The sequence below is a fragment of the Notolabrus celidotus genome, chromosome 11 (assembly GCF_009762535.1).
Source record: "Notolabrus celidotus isolate fNotCel1 chromosome 11, fNotCel1.pri, whole genome shotgun sequence".
NCBI lineage: Eukaryota > Metazoa > Chordata > Actinopteri > Labriformes > Labridae > Notolabrus > Notolabrus celidotus.
Genome location: NC_048282.1, coordinates 29,358,582 through 29,379,771, shown reverse-complemented (window position 1 = coordinate 29,379,771; position 21,190 = coordinate 29,358,582). Strand labels below are relative to the sequence as shown.

The 21,190-nt window shown below is 41.2% G+C and overlaps 1 protein-coding gene across 1 annotated transcript in view; it reads right to left on the bottom strand.

Annotated features, from left to right (window-relative positions):
• LOC117821629 (PDZ domain-containing protein 4-like) overlaps nt 1–21,190 on the bottom strand; it is a 41,903-nt gene that overhangs the window by 7,560 nt on the left and 13,153 nt on the right. The window contains exons 4-7 of the mRNA XM_034696044.1: nt 1,622–1,932; nt 1,386–1,473; nt 1,207–1,305; nt 1,052–1,114 (exon numbers count right to left, since the gene is read on the bottom strand). Of these exons, the coding sequence (XP_034551935.1) occupies nt 1,052–1,114; nt 1,207–1,305; nt 1,386–1,473; nt 1,622–1,791 (420 nt within the window). The 5' untranslated portion in view covers nt 1,792–1,932. The remainder of the gene's footprint in view (nt 1–1,051; nt 1,115–1,206; nt 1,306–1,385; nt 1,474–1,621; nt 1,933–21,190) is intronic.

The following is a 21,190-nucleotide window of genomic DNA, read 5'->3' as shown; positions in this document are numbered from 1 at the left end:
GCTCCATTGTCTCGTAGATTCCTCTGAGCTGCCGTAGAGTCTCCGCTTCGGACGATCTGGACTCCAGCTGATACGGACGTGCTGGACCCAGCGGCAACAGCTTCTACGACTCGTCTCATCACTATCAACTTCTGTCTCTTACTCCCCTCTATCCCTCTTTCCAGACCCAACTCGGCGAGGCATGATGGATGTCAACATGAGCTGGTTCTGACTGAGGTTTCTGCCTGTTAAAAGGAGTTTTTCCTCACCACTGTAACTAGCTAAATACTGCGATGTGCAATGCTCATGATGGATTAAGGTGGGGTCAGACTGAGTCTTACCCTGTCTTGAAGTTGGGTCTCTGTTCATAATTTGACATAGAGTGGTCTAGACCTCCTATGTTTGTAAAAGCGTCTTGAGATAATGTTTGTTGTGATTTGGCGCTATACAAATAAAGATTGATTGATTGACTGATTTATTGATTCTTGTGTTGATTTGAAGCAGACACTCATGGCTATTGAAAGCTGAATGACTCTTGTGTTTGTGTTTGTTTTGTTGTCACTCGTCGTTTCTCCTCTCCTCTGCTGTGCTGATCTGGTAAAGAACACTGCAGGATCTCGTATTTCTCCAAACTTCCCAATAAATGTAAATATGAATGATCCATGTTCTATCTGTTTCAATGGAGGCGGGGCTTATGACATGTATGCAGTCAGCCACCAGGGGGAGCTGTGGAAGTTTTGGCTTCACTCTGGGTAGCTGTTGTGCTGTCCATGATTTAACAGTCAATGGTGTACACAGACAAATAGTCATGTGACTTCACTGATGATTGTAACACAGAATGAATTATAAAATAACTCAGCCAACATAAATGAACCTAATTCTGACTCAATATTAGGAAAGTTTGCTAAACTAAATGACGATGCTTTAAAAGAGTTCAATAAAAAATTTTCGTACTATTCAAAAGTTCACTTTTTTTTTTTGTGCATTACGTAGCTTGACACAAATGTTAGAGTACTGATAATATTTGAATTTTAGTCTCGGTCTTCAGTCTCATCATTTAGGAACCCTGTACCTGTAGTATTCTGTCTCCCTTGCGGATTCGTCCATCAATGGCAGCGATGCTGTTTGGATTTACCTGGGAAAAAAGATAGAAGGGTAGAAGATGGATTTGTTTCAGAGTGTGAGGATCAAAGTTTTGTCGTTTCAATTCTGTTTCAGTGTCTTTACCTCTCCAACATATATCCCCAGGTCTTCCTCATCATCGGTTCTGTAACACACCGTCAGCCCGAGTTTATCCTGCTGACGAGACTTGTACAGCTCCACCTCCTACAGCAGAAACAGAAAGGTTTGATAGTAACACAAAAAGAAGTCTGAGCCAGACTTCAAGCAGCTTGTAGACCCCTCACCTCATACTCCAGCTCATCCTGTCTGTCCACTTCATGCTGGGTGATATCAAAGTAGTCAGTGGGGTCATAGTAAACCGGCTCTGTGAAGCTGAGGATGACAACATTCAGAACATTATAATTCTGTAACTTTGGGAAGCTTCAAACCTCAATTGTTTGAGCTGAATGGCTAAGACAAGATCCAGGATGGCGGATGAGTTCTGGTCTGACAGTTGGCTTGTTAAACTACTCCCACTCACAGCTCATTGAAGAGATACGGCTCCAGCAGCGGTGGTAGAGGAGGGGACGGTGGAGGGTCGGGTGGGGGTGGAGCTCCGCAGGGATGCTGGCTGCTCTTTCCCAAAGTCAACATATGCTGGAAGCTGATGTCTGTTTGGGTGCAGCTGTCTACACAGTCAGCCATGCCCATGGTCACTGGCACTGATGCTCCAGGGGCTCCTGCTAGGCCTGCACGTCTGCGGGCCCCCCGCCGCAGTAAGTTGGAAAGCACAGGGTCCCGTATGTCCAGGGTAGGATCCTGAGAAAGGCGGGACAGCTCCTTCCCATTCACCTGGAAAACAGAGACAGTCATGATTAGATAATGGAGGCAAAGAGGGAAATAAGAGGTGGGGTTAACTGAGTTTGTGGAGGAATACAAGTGGAGGGTTTTTTTTAAATCTAATTTTACCAACACAACACAGGGGAATGTGCAAATATACAAGAAACAGACAAGATTTGGAAACCAGGTTTTAAACAGGAAGTAGAATAACTTTATAGGAGGGATACAAAAGGATAGACAGATCCACATTAGTCTTTTTTTATCAGACAGACAGGGTTAGTTTGTGTGAATAAATATGTCTCACAAACACACAAAGAACAAGAGGGAGGGGGGACTACAGCTACACAGACCTAAAACAAAGACTGAGGTTATGTTAGTCGACAAAAAACTTGACAAAAATACACTTCAGCAGACGTATGAGTGTATTTAAAGAGTTGTCAGGGTTTCTACAGGGACACAGGGGCAAGAAAAAAAGGTTCAATCTAAAAGGTTTGGACAGCACATCACACCAAGCAGCAGAGCAGAAAGTCGTATACTGAGACCTTTAATCGACCATCAGCGTCAAAAGAGCACAACATGTTGCCTACTTGACCCTTCTGTGGAGAGAGAGGGAAAGAAAGACGGGAAACAGAGGAGTTAAAAGGTAATTACAGCTGGGAGCTGGAGCACAATGGCAAGTTCAAGAGGAAGGAGCGTATTGAAGTTAACAGGCACAGAAATGAGTTTTACACTTTTCCTCCTGAAGACTGTGAAACAAAAACACTAATCCTTCTTTTGAGTGAATTATTTGTTCCTCTCAGCAAATGTGCTTAAATAAAGAAAAACACATTTATATCCTTCATTTCCTTCGCCCAGGCGTTTAACTAATCATTTTTTATGAGCTCCTTCTCTTTCTAAGCACAGAGCTTTACTTAATCTGCCCCACATGTTCAGTATTAATGACAGTCTAAAAAACTGTAGCATCACAATATGTGTCCTGAATGATTCTCTAATGCTGTTGAAAGCCAAATGACTTGGCACCACTCCCATCACTGCTGCTTCACGTGAGGAGGAGAGAAAGGAGCCATTAATAATTTACGATTATTGAAGATGAATCTGAAGAGGAATGAAAGCAGCATAGAAATTTGACATCAGGATGACTGAACCAAAATAATCCAGGTTAGATCGAGCAGATCCTTTCACACACGGAGCCAAATGTTTAATCCTGTATTCATCGCTGATTCTACATTAATATATATATTTTTAATTCTGCTGTCACTGTAACTCCTTTGGGTTATCCCAACCATCGAACAGATTGCAGAGAACATTTTGTAAAGATATTCATGATTCCCAAAAGATTAATTGGCAGTGTGCTAAATCTGCCACCAACAGGTCTAAATTTACACATAGAAATATCTCAGTATCAACTTTATTGGCACCAAATGATTATAAATTCACTCATACTCGGTTGATAATGAGTCTGGTTATGATAGCAGCTAGCTCTTATCTAGTAACAGCAGCTGGCTGTTTTATTTTATTCATTATTCAGTTGACTTTTAAATAAAATATGACATTTTTATCAGCCGGTGCTTTAGTTTGTATTTGTTGCTAAATTGCACACCTGCTACCAACACAATAAAGCACTAGTTAAAACCAAAGTGTGCGAACACTCAAGTTAAAACTAGTGCTTTAGCATGTTGCTAAAACACTAAAGTGGTATCACTACTAGGGTTGCCACCTTGGATTTGTGAAAAAAGGGACACTCGACCAATTGTTTGGGGCGTAGGTCTCGGACACTATTACCAGTTCAGACTGACCAAATGAACATAAATTAGGACATAAGACACTGTTTAGCTCTGACGCTGCAATCTTGTCTTCTTCTGGTGAACCTTTTTTGGTCATAAAAGCTGCAATGGCTGCCTGTTTTAGTTTGTCTGATACCACAGCTTGATGCTTTTTTGTTTTTGCGTGGACTTCCAATGCATTTTTCCCAAGCAGCAACCTCCGGTCTCAAACGATGAAGCCCATGCTGAAGTGTTATAAACTGCAATACATCTGGGGCTCTGGTGGCCTAGCGGTCTAAGCGCCCCACATACAGAGGCTACAGTCCTCGTCACAGGGGTCGCCGGTTCGATTCCTGGCCGGTCGACCATTGCCTGCATGTCTTCCCCCACTCTCTACTCCCCAAATTTCCTGTCTCTCTTCAGCTGTACTATCTAATAAAGGCAAAAGGCCAAAAATATAACTTTAAAAAAAATAAAATAAACTGCAATACAACCAAAATTCACTTGAGGCTGCTTGCAGAAACACCGGAAACCACATAGACATGAATGGGAAAAAGACGATATTTGCAGCATTAATAAACATGTTTACAGCCTGGTTCAAAAAACGGCTTGGCCCTACAAAGCTGATCTCTGTATCGGCACATACTGTACGGGGGGTGAATTTTTTTCTAATGTGACGGTTCAGAAGATATTAAGATTCCGAGTTTTTGCCCAAATAAGGACATGACTGACTTGACTCCGGTCGGGAACACATAGCTGTTGGCTAAGAGGCTCACACTACGTCACACTCAGCCTGGTTGAGTTCCGCATTTCCAATATGGCTGCTGCCGTCGATTGGATTCAAAACAACGCTCAGGAACAGATGGGTGACGTCACGGATACTACGTCCATATTTTATACAGTCTATGGTTTTTCTCCCAGTCAGGATTGTAACTAGCATATCGTTTTTTCCATGCTGGTGGCCTGCATGTATTTGCTCCATCTCCTTCCTGGTCATTTGTCTCTCCTCCCATTTCAAATGGAGACGCCAAAAGTTGGTGAAAAGAAACCTCAGCGCGGAGTACGTTGGTCTATTCAGCTTGCTGTCTCTCTTTGGTGAAGTTTCCCTACCTGCTTCAGACGCTTTGAGCATTAAGGCGCGCGCGTGTGACGTACACATAGATGGGAAGAAAACAGAGACTATTTTAAAGGCTACAGAATGAAGGAAATCAAATGAGGTTTTTTGCATTTCCCCCAAAAACGGGACAAAATGTGTCCCGGGAGAGATTTTTATTTTCCCGGGACAGCTGGTGAAAAAAGAGAAGAGTTCTGGGAAAACGGGACGGGTGGGGACTCTAATCACAACAGATGTATTTATTGTGTAACAAATGTAATTGCTGATTAAATATAACAATTTGGACAAAAAGTTATGTAAACAAAAATATTTTTTGATGTTCCTCTTTGCCCCCCACGTTTACTCAGATGATGTTTCATTCTAGTATGTAGCTACAAGATATGTAAGCTAACTCTGATGCAGCCTACCATGTTTCTTCAGCATTGAAATCAAGCTGAAAGTTCCTCATAGCTGCCTTTACAGAGTGTGTAGCCTCATATAAATGTACATTATATTATACCAACAAAACATCAGTTCGGAGAGAGATTTCGAATGTCAGCACTACCCCTCCCCTCTCTGCTGTCTCAACCGCGCCCACAAAAGATTGTTGTGCGCGTAGACATATAAAGAGTAGACGCCTCATCGACCACTACTACCTATTGGTGCTGACGAGCCGTGGGGCTGCCATCTTGGTCTGGTCACCCGTCCCACTCAGTGTAATCTGTTTGGCAGGCGCAATTAAGTGTCAGCGCATTTCTCAATCATAACTCGCTGAATACTAAACAGATTTTCATGCAGGGTTTTTTTTTCTGCAAACGTCACACATGTAGGTATGATACAGGACACATGGTTCGGTGTATCTTAATATTCATAGTGGGCTTAACAGTAATAATATTCTGATATGTGATATATGTGATGTATGATAGGTATTTTGCCGCACAGTGCTCTGGCATCTTGAAGTCTCTGCTGCTTCAGTTTACATTTACAGGTAGGATCATTGGTAGGATGACCTGACCAAGATGGCGGCCATATTTCTTGCGCCCCAGCAGCCAATGCGGCGTCTACTCTTTATATGTCTATGGTTGTGCACGTTCTATGAGGAAGTAGTGGCTTCCCAGCCAATCAGGGCGACATAGTGGGGCCGCCGCTCGACCAATCAGGACAGAGGATTGGAGATTAGCTATGATTGGTCCGTCATAACGGGAACACTAACATTGCTTTATACATAGGCATTGGAAAACACAGAGATTTCATGATAGTCTCAAATGACTCCACTCACAGATGAGTACCGATTGTATTATGACCTTTTCTCCAAACGCAGAAGAAAAAAGTAACGTTTTTGACACCATTCCTACCAACTGCAGCTTTAAATGTGAATATGGTAAAAGCTCTGCTAGCTGAACACCAGCATGTTAGCATAAAGAATGTAGTGATCAGCTTAAAGCACTGCTATCTTTACTGCCTCACCAAGCTGCAGGCAAGCCAGAGAACTCTAAGTGAAAAAACTGAAAGCATCAGTCATACGGAATTAATACTTTTGAAACCACAAAGCCATCGAGCAGACTTTAAATTCTCTTGATTTCATTGAGCGAGTCAGTCAGTAACATGATGCTGTTCACGTGTGAGTGATAGCGGCAGGCATTTACTGAACCAGACAGGCTTTGTATCGTCTCATTGATGCTACACAGTCACTGACCTTGGTTGTCTGCGACTCTCCACATCTTTACCCTCCTGCTTCATTCTCCCACTCCCACTTTCTCCTCTTGTCCCCTTCTAGTAATTGCATGTCAAATCAATGTTCCCTTGTGCAGCCAAGCAAGAAAACTTTCTTGCCATTTTCACCCCTGCTTGATTTGGTTCTCTCATACCACCACCACGATTTTTCTTCTTCTCCTTTTTCAACCATCCTGTTTCCATGCTTCTTCTCATTTCTCTGTCCACCCCTGCATCTCCCCTCTCCTGTTTCCTCTGCTTTTCTTTCTCCATGCTGCCTCAGCAGTTCTGTCTGCTCTGTCCCTTCCCTGGAGATGACTTCTCACACTGCTTTTCCTCCATCTATTTCATCCGGTCCATCTCCTTGAGTGTGTTTGTCCTTCCGCTCAGTAATGTTCCTTCATAAATCTTGCCGTCTCTCTTAATGAGACTCCTCACTCAGAGACAAATAGGAGGCTTTCTCCTTACACGGCTTATTAGTGATGAAGAAAATGAACCCTGTGTTTGCATGTTAGACTACAGCAAGCATCTTAATACCCTTCAACAAAATGTTTTTTTCTCCTTTGTTGAACAACAGGAAACTATTATTTCAGCTCTTTCAGCCCGGCTCTGCAAGATCAGAGAAAGAAGCTATTAAGGAGCAGCTCTGTGGCCGTGAGTGACAGGTATGAATACTGAGAGCATGGAGGTTGGGGGGTTCTCATTCATTATCAATGAGAGGTGCAGGGATTGCTTTGAAGATGTCTTAATGCAGGGTAATAGTTGTAGTGTGTTGGACAGCTTTTCAGCTCTAATTTGACAGAGAATCTATTACGCTCTTAACACGTGCTGTTCTCTATTATCTCTGGGTTAGTAGGTCATTAAATCCAGCTCCTTTTTAAAGGCGACAAAACAGAAATAATGAAGACACGGTGCACACACTACTCCACCCTTGCTTATATATTTGTGTTAAAAAACAGAATTGAAATTCATAAAAAATAGTCACAGTAGGGGGGCGAGAGGCGTTGGTTCCTGCAGCCGCGGAGCTGAGGGTGGGGACGGGGGAGGATGTGGGGTGAGAGATGAAAGAGATGTAAAGAGTTCAAAGTGGAGAGAGAGAAAGCAAAGGAGGAGAGACACTGAGGTAGTGCAGAGGGAGCACGGAGGAAAGGAGGTGAGGAGAGAAGGGGGGGTAATGATGCAAGAGAGATGCAGAAAACAAGCTTTCAAGGAAATGCCAAGCGGATGTAAATAGAGAGTGAACCTATGTTCCTCTGGGTTCAGCTCTTGTATGTAAAAACATGCACAATGGAGGCCCATGGGAAATCCCCAAGTGGTTGATGCATAATTAGTTTTTATCTGAAAGGCCCTTAAAGACCTAATGAATATCACAAGCTAATAGGATGAGATGGGAGAAAAATGTTGAGGTGATGGGATACTTTACATTTCACATAGCCTTCAGTGTGAGGAAAGATGCACAAACAAGCATGACATTAATCTATTTCATATCCTAGCAGGGAATATTTTCCTCTCCATCTTTTTTTTTTTTTCCTAAAGCAGCATTTCTCTTTATTTTCAGTGCTTTTTATGCAAAATTTCCTGCCTCAATCCCCCCAAACATATTGAGTTCTACTTGTTCGGTAATTGATTTTCCTCATCTCCCATGCTTTGAAAGGCCGGAGCAGTAACCGCCTCAGAAAATCAATTAATGTGTAGACAGAGTTGACCTGCTCTGGCTCTAACCCCTGATGTTTGATATCGCTGAGTTAATTTAAATAGACAAGCAGAGGAGAGTTTGGTCTATTATAAACTGATATCTGGGAGAAGGTATTGATTTAAAAAGAGCTGAAGTATTCTTTGGAAAGGATGGCAATGAAGCCAACAACCCTCCGAGGGAGTATGGAGTCTATAAATATGTCTCTTGTCAATATATTAATCTGTTAGAACAAAGTATGACTTATGGGTTGATGTGTTTTTATAAGGGATAGAGGAAGAACCCGAGTAGGTCTGTAAAAAAAGCAGCATGTCAAAGCCTGTAGGACCTTACAATAAATCCTATCACCCTCTCTTTTACTGTCACTCCTGTCCCATTTAATGAGGGATCTCTTCTCCATGCCTGAGAGGTCTGCAAGGGGGGAAGAGCAGGACCCCGACAAACACAATACCCATTATGCACACTCGCCTGCACTTCAACCAAATAAATGTAATGCACTCCTCACATAAAAAAGCCGACTCGCCTAAAGGTAATATGGAGTCTGTCTAATTAATAACCACCAACTGATTTTTATACATAATGAAGGGAGACACACAGGAGAGAGATCGGTCTTCTCAGGTCATATAGACATTCAAAGGTTTGAATTGTCACATAAAAGTAATGGCATTTAAAATGGTTTATATCACACTATAATATCACTGAAAGCAGGTTCACCAGAGACAACTTTAAGGGCCTGTGCCCACTGACAGCATTTTGGGCTGGTAGCGCCCATAACCTCAATTTCAGAGCACATCTCACACGTACGTACTGTTGCTAGATAATGGAAGTTGACCCTCACACTCACACTTGTTTCTAAAATTGTTCTATATGCTTCATATTGTCTTCCAACTCAATTTAGTTTTTTAACAAAATGTGATAGAAATCGAGTTGTATCATTAGCAGCTGCCCTAGACCTGGAAATAGTTATTTTGAAAAACAAGTGGGGTCAGTTTATCCCTCGTATAGATCTCCATCATTGTTGTTGATAAAATTGATATCAGGAGTTTCAAAAGCTGAACCACTTCTAACTAGGAGCACGATGAGTGCAGCGACAAAAAACAGCTGACACCAATGGAGGTTTTTGGTCACGGATGGTGAGCAGGGAAAACGCTGAATTGCATTAGTTTTGTTTGTAAAATAGGTGCTGCCAGCACATAAAAACAAAACAAAACAAAACAAAACAAAACAAAACAAAACAAAACAAAGCAGTGTTTATGGACACAGGCCCTAATTCCTCCTTTGAAGCCTCCATAGCTGGACTTTGTGTATGAATAGATACTTTTTGCTTATGAAACAGTGTAATCATTCAACATCAAATACTTAGAATAATTATACATGTAATAACTGTATCTAAGTTGCACCTTTCATGCAAAGATGAAGTCCAAAGTGCTTAACAAAAAAATAATTAAAAAAAACAATTAAAGCCATGTTAAGATTATATTCAAATAGAGAAATAATAACTTACAATAAAAATACTATAAGTAAACTTAAAATAGCAAAAAGAAAACAAACAAAGTAAGAAAACAACAACTGCAGTTTAATAAAAACTAAACTAAACATAAAAAGGTGATATCAATGATATCTGCTATCTTATTCTATTTTTATTTATTTATTTTATTTATCTACTCAGTTTTATTGATATTTTTTAGCCTTAGTTTTATTTTCAACTCTTATCTTACCCTTTTTAAATCTATCTATTTTAACTATTTGTACTCTTAATTTTGATGCTTTCACTTATTTGAATTACACATATTTCATTGATGGTGTTCATTAGTCTCTATTTTATTTTATGTTATTTTAATTTTAGTTATTTTAATTATTATTATTTTCCCCTAATATATCTTGCCATTGTTTTATTTCTGCTTCTTTCTTGTTTTCAATCGCTGTAAAGCACTTTGGGTTGCATTTGATTTATATGAAAGGTGCTATATAAATAAAACTTGATTAATTGATTGATCAATATCATCTTTTGGAAAACAATCTGAAGTTTCATGGTGCACAAAATGCCAGAAGAAATAAAATGCTTCAGGAAAGGCTTTTATATGCTCATCACTAAACTATAATTCTGCACAACAACTGAGTAGATAATTAAATGCTTATAGATGCAATCCAAAACTGATGTACCTCAACCAATAAAGTCTATTTTATAAATGTACAAAGTGAATATCAGTCCATCAGTGTTTTAAGACATGTGTTTGTGGTTCGACTGTCTGCTGCAGCCTCACACTCTGCTGTTTTGTAAACCTTCAGTGTGTTAATGATCATGAGTTGGTTTCTGTGTCAGACACTCTCATATTGTTAACATTAACTAGTCATTTGTACGTATTGATTGTCTTCTATTTCTCTGTTGTGATTGTCAGCATGTTTTTTTTTTTGGGGTGTCACTGTGAAAAGAAGCAAATTACTTTGTTTAGTGACGCCTGTTGCCATGGAAACAGCCTCCTGCAATACAGTGACGGGAAGAGAAAGAAGAAGGGAGTGGCTGAAGGGCTCAGGGGGGCAGAGGTTTACTGTGTGTGTGTGTCTGTGTGTGTGTGTGTGTAGGGGGGGTCAGGTACTCTTTAAAATGTGTATAAAATGTGGTTTTCCTGCTTGAAACGGTTCATGTGTTCTGCAGATGATAACAAAGTGTGTTATTCATCAATCAAACATTAATGTTCCTTCTTTTTTCTCCGGTCTATAGGAGGCAGAATTGATCGGGCACATACCAATGGGTGTGTACCAACCACCAGTGTGCAGCGTATGTGCAGCAGAGGCCCAATGTATAATGCATGACTCTCATTCCTTTGGTGAGAGAAGCATGTGTTTTGATAAAGTCAAATTTAAAAGCCTGTTTTCATTCACACTGATGTGTCTGTAAGCTGTTTAAAGCTAGTTATTGTTTCAACACAGTAGACTGCATCTAATTTGAAGGTGTAATTATACATGTTAGTGAAAGACAAACAGCCCAAAGCTACAAACCTCTAAAGCAAAACGCCATGAAGAAATAAAGAAATGTGATTATGTTTCCACTCTATGATGTTTTTTAATGATTGGACACAGTGTACCTCCATCTTTCTCTTGGCATGGTCTTTGGATTAATCAACCATTTGCACAGCACGAGTGTGTTTGTGATCATTATATGTAATAACTGCCATTACATTTCATTAAAAGAAAAACAGCATGAACCCTCTCCGAAGATCCTAGGACAGAAAAACCCCTTTGAAGTTTTTTAAATAAATTAAAGGGCTTTTTGTTGTTTTATTTTGGTGTTGCCTATTGCTGTTTCTTAAAACTAATTTTTGTATGCAATTATTTGTCTTATAATAAATTGAAGTCGTATTTTCTTGTTAGCATTTACTATTTCTTCCCACCGAAAAAGTCACAGAAGTGATAGATAGATAGATAGATAGATAGATAGATAGATAGATAGATAGATAGATAGATAGATAGATAGATAGATAGATAGATAGATAGATAGATAGATAGATAGATAGATCCATCCATCCATCCATCCATCCATCCATCCATCCATCCATCCATCTATCTATCCAGGGGCGTGTCCAGAACTTTTTGACCGGGGTCAAACTGGTCCAACTGGGGCTCTCACATAGGCAGGGGTGGCCAGTGCATTTACAAATAAATAACATTTACACTTTCTGTCTTCACAACCTACTTTCATTAAAGTATTAAACAGTTGTTATATTCCTTTTGACTTAAAAAAAAAACATGAGTGGCATAAATCTTCTAAGCTTAATTCCTTAAGGCCTTACAAAAGATGTTTTTTCAAAGTCACAATAAAGAAATCTACTGTCAGCCTTTTAACTCATCCCAAATTATAGATTTTAACAGAGAGCCCACCTCTGACAAGGCAAATAACCAATCATAGTTTAGGCAATTGGGGTGGCCAATTGGATTTCAAGGGGTGCCAGTGCCATCCTTGGCCACCCCTCTGGACACACCACTACATCTATCCATCCATCCAGAGCAGAGTGTTGCAGCCTAACAACATATTGACAATATTGATTCAATCCAACCTTCAATTGATTTAGCATGAGGCAAAGAGATGTGGCTGAGATGGGCCTTTAGCTTGCCAGCTCATGGTTACAATGTGCCTGTCAGTAATGTCAGCTGATCCCTATTTATGCCTCATCATGCAAAACTTTTAACCATATTATAATAAAAAAAATGAGTTATTAAAAAGATCCCCCCCCCCCCATGTACAGTGTGTATGAACCAAGCGGCAACTTCTGGTCTAAAAATATGAGTCAAATACGGAAGTGCTAAAAACTGCAGTTCATCGAGGATCCACTTGAGGCTGGCTCCAGAAGTAGCGGAAACCACATACACACCAATTCAAAAAAGCTGATCTTTACAGCAGAAATAAACATGTTTACAGCCCGGTACAAAAGACGAGTTTAGTCTGGATAGATCATTTCTCGATCGGCACACACTGTACGGGGGGAGAGCTTCAGAAACAGATGGGTGACGTCACGGATACTACGTCCATATTTTATACAGTCTATGGTATAAACAGAGAAATGGGCTATTCAGACCAAAAACAAAGTTTCTACTAGGCTCTGAATATGTTTATTTTGTGCTATAAAACTAAGCATTTTAACATAAGTGTTAATGGGGCTTCTTTGGGTTTTTGGAGCCAGCCTCAATTGGACACTAGAGGAACTGCAGTTTCTGAAACTTCTGCATTGGCTTCATTATTCAACAGTGGACATTGCTGCCAGAGCAGAACAAACAAGGTGTCAGATAATTCATACAAAACAAGAAAATAAAACTAAAGTGTTCAGTTATTTTGCACCAGAAAAATAAGAAGCAGAAACCATAAGTTTGCGTCTTTTCCAAAATACTAGTCGACCAAAATGTTCTTTGTATTGTTATTTAAATATCATTGTGTGCTTTTTACTAGATATTTTGTTCTACATTATGTTCATCATGTGCAATAGTCCTTTTAAATATCATGTGCTACATTACTGATCCAAAGCACTCATAGACAGCATGTGCAATGCACCTTTCATTATCAGCACTCACAGTAAGGTTTAATATCACACATCATACATTCTCATGTGGAGAAATTACAGCTTTTATTACCTCTCAGTATAACTGCTCACATTACTGACAATGTGATGCCATATTTCTTTTTTACACTGCTTTATTTTATCACTGTACTCATAGCTCTCTTCTTGTTCTATTCCAGACACATTGCTCCTTACATTTAAACCTCATTCACTTTATATTTCATGAAGCCCTTTTTACTTCTCATATTTTGTGTTGTAATTTTGGAGCACCTAGCTTTTCTTTCAGATAGGTATATCTGAGTTATATCTTATTCCATCTTATCTCTTTGGGCTGCATCTTTGTGTATGAGGCACGATACAAATAAAGTGTCACTTCTTATGTAGTTTAACAGACACCAGCTAAAGCTTCTTATTTGAGACTTCCAGGTTTCATTGAATGGATATTCTCTGTTCAGTGTGTTCAGTATCTTCTCCTCAAAGCCAAATCCTGTGGCTCTAGTTAAGAACTCCATCTGCGCGTCTTCTCTCTCATGTCTCATGCTCCTCTGCGTTGAATTTTCAGGCTTACTAGACCACAATATATGCAGACTTGCTGCTCCACCACCCCAAAGCACATGTTCTAGTCTCTACATAACCACCACTCTCATTGTAGCATCGCATAGAGCATAACAACTCCTCTGCATGCTTCAAATCATTCAACATATTTTACTGACAGCCACGCCCGTCTGTAAACTGCAAGCAGGCACTGAAAGTGTTTCAGGGATGACAGACTTCTGGGGACACAACCTTTAACCTCACAGTTGCCAGATCAGTTGAATTTATTTGATTACCATTTCTAAAGACATTGACCTGCATGTGCTGAGTGCCATTACTGCTGGCCCCCGTGAGATAGGGTCATTGAATATGGAAGGCAGCAGCCCTGCCCTATGTTTTATGATCACCTGACTGCACACACATCACGTCTCTCCTGGATTTTCGAGCCTATCACCCTGGGGAGTTGTGAAATCACTCAAGCCTTTTCTAGTCACCCCTGCTCTACGACGGGCTCAAATCAATTACTTCTGATGTCCACAGGCAGAAAGAAGATATCAAGAGAAGGGTCAGACCGTCTCCCTCTTTTATTAGCATTTCTTCACCATATTTCCCTCCTTCACATTTTTACCTGTCTGGACTGTGCTGTATATAAAGATGGTTGACTGTCTTGTGCTGGTGATTTCATTTGGAGTCGGAGTCTGCTTACTGAAGCTGTGATACTTATATCCAATTAAACATAAATCTGGTCGGACACCTAGGGTATGGGAAGTCCAATGACTCTTATGTATGTGTATTGCTGCTCCTCTATGAAGCGAGTTCACACAGCACTGCTGTCATGAACTTATATCCCTCTTTTAGCATCAAACAACTAATGTAAACCAAGCGGAAATGCCCTGTGGTGAAAATAAAGCCAATGCAGAATTGAAAAAAATCTGCATTTCTTCGAGTGTCCACTTGAGGCTAGCAGCAAAAGCAATGGAAACCTCATCAGGCCCCATATTCTTTTTCACAGCAGAAATAAACAGGTTCACAGCCCGGTAAGAAAATGGTTTTGGTCTCAACTGATCATGTCTCTATTTATGAGAACTGTGCAGAGGGTGAATTATTTTTAGGACTCGTCCATTTCCATCACATCAAGGCTGAAAGTTCTGCATAATTAGATATAATTAGGCGTGGCTGATTGGACTAACAGGCGGGTGCATTGTTGCTGTCTGCCTGGATGTTCAAGGACTGATATAGCTAGACTTCTTTGACTGTTACCAGGGTGACTGTAAGTAAGAACTGCTATTGTTGGGCCGCTCTACTTCTCTTCAGAAACCAATGGGTGCTGTCACTGAGGCTACATACATGTTTTATAAACTTCATGCTTCAAACTAACTGTATTCAAATAATGAACTCTTGGATATGAATCAACTTAATGAGAACTAACTTCATTGATAGAAACCATGTTTAAATAAATATATTTTTAGTGTTTGACTCATGAACCATAACATAGAGCAGGGCTATTCAATTAAATAATGGTCAGGCTGGATTTTCAGACTAAGGACATGAGCTGGGCCGGACATTTTTAGCAGACAGTGAGCAAAGTTAACCATTTAGAAGTTAACCAAATAGGTAAGATAACAAACACACTGGATGTTTATTAACTAATTGCCACATCCAAAAGGGCATAAACACAATAAAAGAGAAGCACTTGTCAGCGTTAGTAAAAGATGTTTTTCTTGCCGGACCCAAGTCACAATCCCTCAACAGTTGCTTTCGGGCCACTCGAGGGTTGCTTTCGGGCCGCATGTGGCCCGCGGGCCGCTAATTAATTAGGGCTGACGTAGAGGATAGATGACCTATACTAAAGCCAGTCAGTAGGGGGGCTTCAAATATTTGGCTTCAGTTTTAGGGAGCTGTCATGGCATCCATCATTTTATACAGTCTATGGTTTGGTCCCAGTCTCTCTCCGTCTTTTGGCATCCCCTTCTGGCACCAGATGAAGCCCAGTTAACTGGCTCAAACACCGGACTCCGGCATGCTCCAGAAGCCCAGCTGAGGCTCTGGGTGCCACAGATACTAAAAGTGTTGCTCTGCATACCCACGGGTGCTGAGCGTTCTTCATGCTTAGTAAGCGCGGGACTTTTATTTTGGTCACTGCATGCATCACCGAGTCACCTCCCGAGCAGGAGCTTCCTCAGGCAACACACTCGGCCAGATGAGCTTACTCACATTCAGTCTGTGCTACCAGTTGGCAGGTGGTGCTGAGGCTGTAACCGTGGCAACCCCTCTCTATCCCATAACGTTTTAGCCCGGCTTTAACAAGCCATCCATCCTGCTGCCTCTGAAGCTCTGCACCACTACACTCTCCGAACGTTATCTCTCTGTCTTATGTAATTCAGCTCTGCTCTGATCATAATCATCGTATTCACGCTGAGGACTCATAATCATCACTATCTGTATTATTATCACTCAATGGCTTATTTAATACAAGCCATTAATATCCTTGCTCAAGAGGAACAAAGTGTTTAACACTTGCTTTCCCTGACTAATTCATAAACGTGAAGTCTTAACAATGTGAGATGATTCATGATCTGACGCACACATTAAACTCATCAGTTGTGTTTTATGAATTCACACCTCTGATTCACATAATTAATCTAATTCATTCAATCAATCAATGTAACATCATTGTCATGGTTTAATCACATGATATAATCAGAGCCAGACTGATTAAGTGTTAAAAGTTAAAAGGGCATAGCACTTATATAAAGGTATTTGATCCAATAAAGAAAATGTTTTTCTAATCGTATAGTGCAGAGGACAATACTTGGGTTGTTCAAGAAATGGTATCATCATGTACTTTGTCCAAAAAGCATGCTTTTAAGTTTACATTACTCTCAGCAGTGTCTGCAGCACATCACAGTTTCTCTGAAAATTGTTTGACATTTTAAAATAATGATAAATTCTCTTTTATTGGGTAGTTTTTTAAAGGAAGCAGCCCTCTGAGTTCCTTTGGATTGCTGCATCGGTAGAATATTGAAGTACAATCCTCACAGACAATATCTATTTTCATTAAAGCTCTAAACTTCACTAAATAGGAAGTCATATCAGTTATTGGGCATTCTATTCCTACACTTAAATCTGTTTAGGGTCAGTCTCTCAAACATCATATCCAAGTGCCTCCATATATGTTAGAAAATTAACTCCAGATCCTTGGGTGTCCACTTGAGGCTGGCTCCAAAAGCCCAGGAGAGCCCATTAGCACCCATGTCAAAATGCCCATCTCTACGACACAACTACACATGTTTAAAGTCTGGAACAAAAAAAACTGTTTCATCCCTCCTACACACCCTAAGGGGGTAATTCTGTAATAACTTATTCATTTTGAAGATATTAAGGTTATGAGTTCTGCATAGTAGGCATAATTAGGGGTGTGGCTGACTTGTAGCTGGTTGCCAGGAGGCTAAAGGCCCTCCTCAACTCCACCTCTATGCCTCATACTTGGTTGACTCAAATTTAGGTTGAGTCAGCATTTCCAGTATGGCAACCGCCAATGGATGACGTTATTAAGACTAAGTCCATGTTTTATTCAGTCCGTGGCAGAATTGTTTTTATGTTTTATTTGAAGTACCTTGAGTTCCCACAAAAATGCTTCTTCCTGACATTCCCATCCATACAAATGACTGTGATATATTTAATTGTAATCACTGATTCAAAACTGAATTATAGGATTTAGTTTTGCAAATTGTTTGCTATTGTATGAGTGTGTAAATATGAGAACCTTCTGGTTACTGCTGCCTGTTGCTGCAAAGAGAAACATAACATTTTCATCACAACTCTGGCAGAATCACTGTAAGAAAAGGCAGAGTGAAGATAATGTAACAATGAAACCTTCAAGGAGAAAACAAAGAAATGATTGACTTGAAGATTGTAAGAAAAGACAGAAAAGAAAACCAAAAAGAAAGTGGAGAGGAGAGAGAAGACACAGAGCTCACCTGGAACATGACCCTGTATTGCTCCTCAGGCTTTTGAACCACGCACATGTTGCACCCCATTGTGACCTTTGAAATGGTGCTGGACTGTGCAGGTCTAAAAAACTGCCCCTGGTACGCACTTTTTACACCAGGAGTCTCGTTATCAGGGTCTTTGTCTGTGGCAGTGTGAGGAGAGCCCCACCCTCATTCACGGGGCTGTAGTATAGTACACCACTCCACCTCAGAGGAACACATCCATGCAGGGGACGGACCCGCAGCTTGTTAGGGTGTGTCACAGTTCTCTTCTTCTAGTCAAAAAATTCAAGTGTTGTACTCCAGAAGAAACTCAAACGTGTTATTAGTCTCAGAGCTGCAGGACGGTGTGTTTGTTTCTGCTTCCATTGCAGACAAAAATGTTGCTTTTCACAGTTCATGTGCTCGTTTATCCTCTGGTCTTAGTGTGATCTTGCATCTTTAGAAAAGATATCTTCAAGGGTCCTGCTGGTTTGTGCTCATGCTGTTAAGTCGATGAGGTGTTCATTGTTTTGTTTCAGCTTGCTTTGTTTGTGCTTTAATGATGAAAACTGCAGTATGGAGCAGGTTTTCCCCCAGCAGAACTCAATCTCAACTCCCCCACGCCGTTCTGGAGTTTTTTCACTCGCAGCGCTAAAACCTCCAAACGTCTCTCTTTCAGCGATGCTCTTTAAACAAAGTAGAAACAAACAATGCCGCTTTCAAAGAACTTGCCTCGGCGCTGTTTTTCCTCCTGCTTACTTCACTCCCACACTGAGCTTCCCACTTACTCTGCTTTCCAGGATTGCTGCTGAGTGTGTCTGCAGAGATAACTTTTCCTCCTGAGTGCTGTCAGGTCTTGCAAACCCCCTTCTGTAGTTGTGCATTTCAGAATCAATGCATTGTTAAAAGGGTATTTCCTGATTTGGTGCAAGGTGGTGCCCACGACACCATTAACTAGGATCTGAGAAGCCCTTGCTGTGCAGTTAAGATAAGCCCCAAAGAACATGCACACCTGCATTTGCATCAAAGCTGCATGAAATACACAGAAAGGCTGTCAAATTTCCTCTAAATGTCAGCACTTATTTTTCTCTCTGCCTCTCGGAGTCATTCAAGATGTGCAAAGAAGACATCCTGAAACTGCAAACTGCATGATCACTACATTAGATTGCAGCAGGAGCGCATCGTATTTATCAGATGTGTTGTCAGATATCATGACAAATATTAGACTATTGATTCTCTAAGCTACAGCAGACTCAGCAGTCAGCCTGACCGCTCAAGGCTGAGAGCAAATGACGGATTATAATTGAATTAGTGACCTCTTAAGCAGGGATCAGACACGACTCTATCCCAACTGTGTGGCAAAATCAATACCAAACCAACCTGATGGCCAATTGGATTGTGTGCCTGCGGGATCATTGAGAAAATCAAGATGGTTATCACAAGTGGCATCTACTTTTGCTTTTAAGATATCCAATCATCTCATGATGCTTTAACTGGAACTAGCAGTATACTGTCTATCAACTCCAATACACATTCCCACATGTGTCAGTATATTCAGTGTCTTTGTTCAGCTTCTATATATAGCCTCAGACTATTGATATGGATGATCGACAAACTGTAAAATCAGCTTGTGTCTGCATTGCTCAAGATATCCTGAATTAAAAGACTAACGATACCTCAAGATAACTTTCTTCCTCTCTTTCCCTTTCCCCTCCGAGTCCTGTCATCTTGCCTAAACCTTTATCTTTAACCCTCAGGTGGGAAGGACCGGTGCTGAGACTTGTCTAAAATGTCCATCGCCCTATGTGCTGCCAGCTACAAGCTGTTAGAGCTCCTAATCCTCATTCAAAGCCTCCACTACACCTGTATCCTTTCCAGAGGTGGTGTTATCCCAAACTCTGGCTCCTGACACAAACCACCCACACACATACATACAAACACGCACATGCACAGATATCTACCTGTGCACAAGCATGCAGGGGAGCTACCTGAACTTGGGAAAAGACCAGCTGATAGTCAAACTCTGGAGAGCAGGCACTAATCGAGCTACAGCGAGGTGTCAGACGTGCTCAGCAGGCAGGTGAGCTCCAGCTGTCTCCCTCTTCTAACCACCTCCACCTCCTGCCCATCACCATACGCCTCTATCTACCTGTGTGACACTCCTACATGGTGATTCTGCTTGGATTATCCTCCTTTCTTGTCATGCTTGTAGAATAAAATCTATTGTAAAATGACAAGTAGCTCTAAGAAATGTTATATTCTTCTGCTAAAGCAGTAAGAATGATGTCCCCATCTGATGCGAAAGCACGTGTAAAAGTTAGTCCATCTTCAGTCTGCAGCGGGGGGAAAATGGAAATTCAGGTTTAGAAGTCAGTAAGTCCATTTTAATCCTTCTTTTGTCCTCTGGTCAGTCTTTTTCTGGTATCCACAGGAGAGTAATTGTGCTGGAGAAAAAAGAAATAAAAAGCATGCTGTGTATTCCAGGTGGTTAGTGTAGAGAGTGAGCAGAGTGCAGCGCATGGCTCAGGTCAGTGATAAATCACCATCAGCAGCCGCACAAGATGAGAGGAATCACTGACGGCTGATTGGAGGATACTTCTTGGCTTCTCCCCCCCCTTTGGGCGCGACGGTAAATGCACTCCCCCCACTGCAGCGGGGGGGAACACAAAAGGCGGTTGTTCCCCAGCGGTGGAGGAGCCTGCTGATCTGCACGCTGCACTACTACTATAGCTGGATTTCACACTGTATAATTTTTCTCTCTCTCCTTCTTCTTCTTCCTTTTCTCCCCCACAGTCTTCCTCTCCTTTTCAGGGCTGGGCTGCTGCTCTCTTCCCCAGTCCCCCATAATTTTAACCCACACCTCATTTGCTCCCCTCTCCCTCCTCCTTACGTTCTCCTCTCCCCTGCCTCCCTCTCTCTCTCTCTCTCTCTCTCTCTCTCTCTCTCTCTCTCTCTCTCTCTCTCTCTCTCTCTCTATGCTTGTCTGCAGGCAAGAGAGCCAGCACTAGAAAGCTTATGCATACTGTTTGAGCAGGACAGTGCAAAATAACCAGCACAGCTACATAAAAGTGAGTATAATATCAAGGTGTCCATGCACAGGAGATTGGCTCATTCATTTCATGGCATGTGAGCAATTCTGCGGCACCTTGACTTGTTATGAGATGGTATAAAAGAAAAGGATGATTGCACTTTTCCTAACAGTATAAAAAGCCAAAAGCAGGTAGGGAGCTGGTGACTGGTTCTGCATTCTGATGAGGTTCTGTGCTGCCACAAAGAAGGAGGGATAAGAAACACAGGGGAAAAAGAGGAAAAACAAGTGAATAACAGGTGTGACAGGATAAATCGGGAGATATGGAAGAAAGCCAAGAGAGGAAATGCAAATGACTGTGTGGGTGAGCAAGTGGTGGAGCGGAGATGGGGTAGAACAACCGTGTGCGGTAATCAAAATG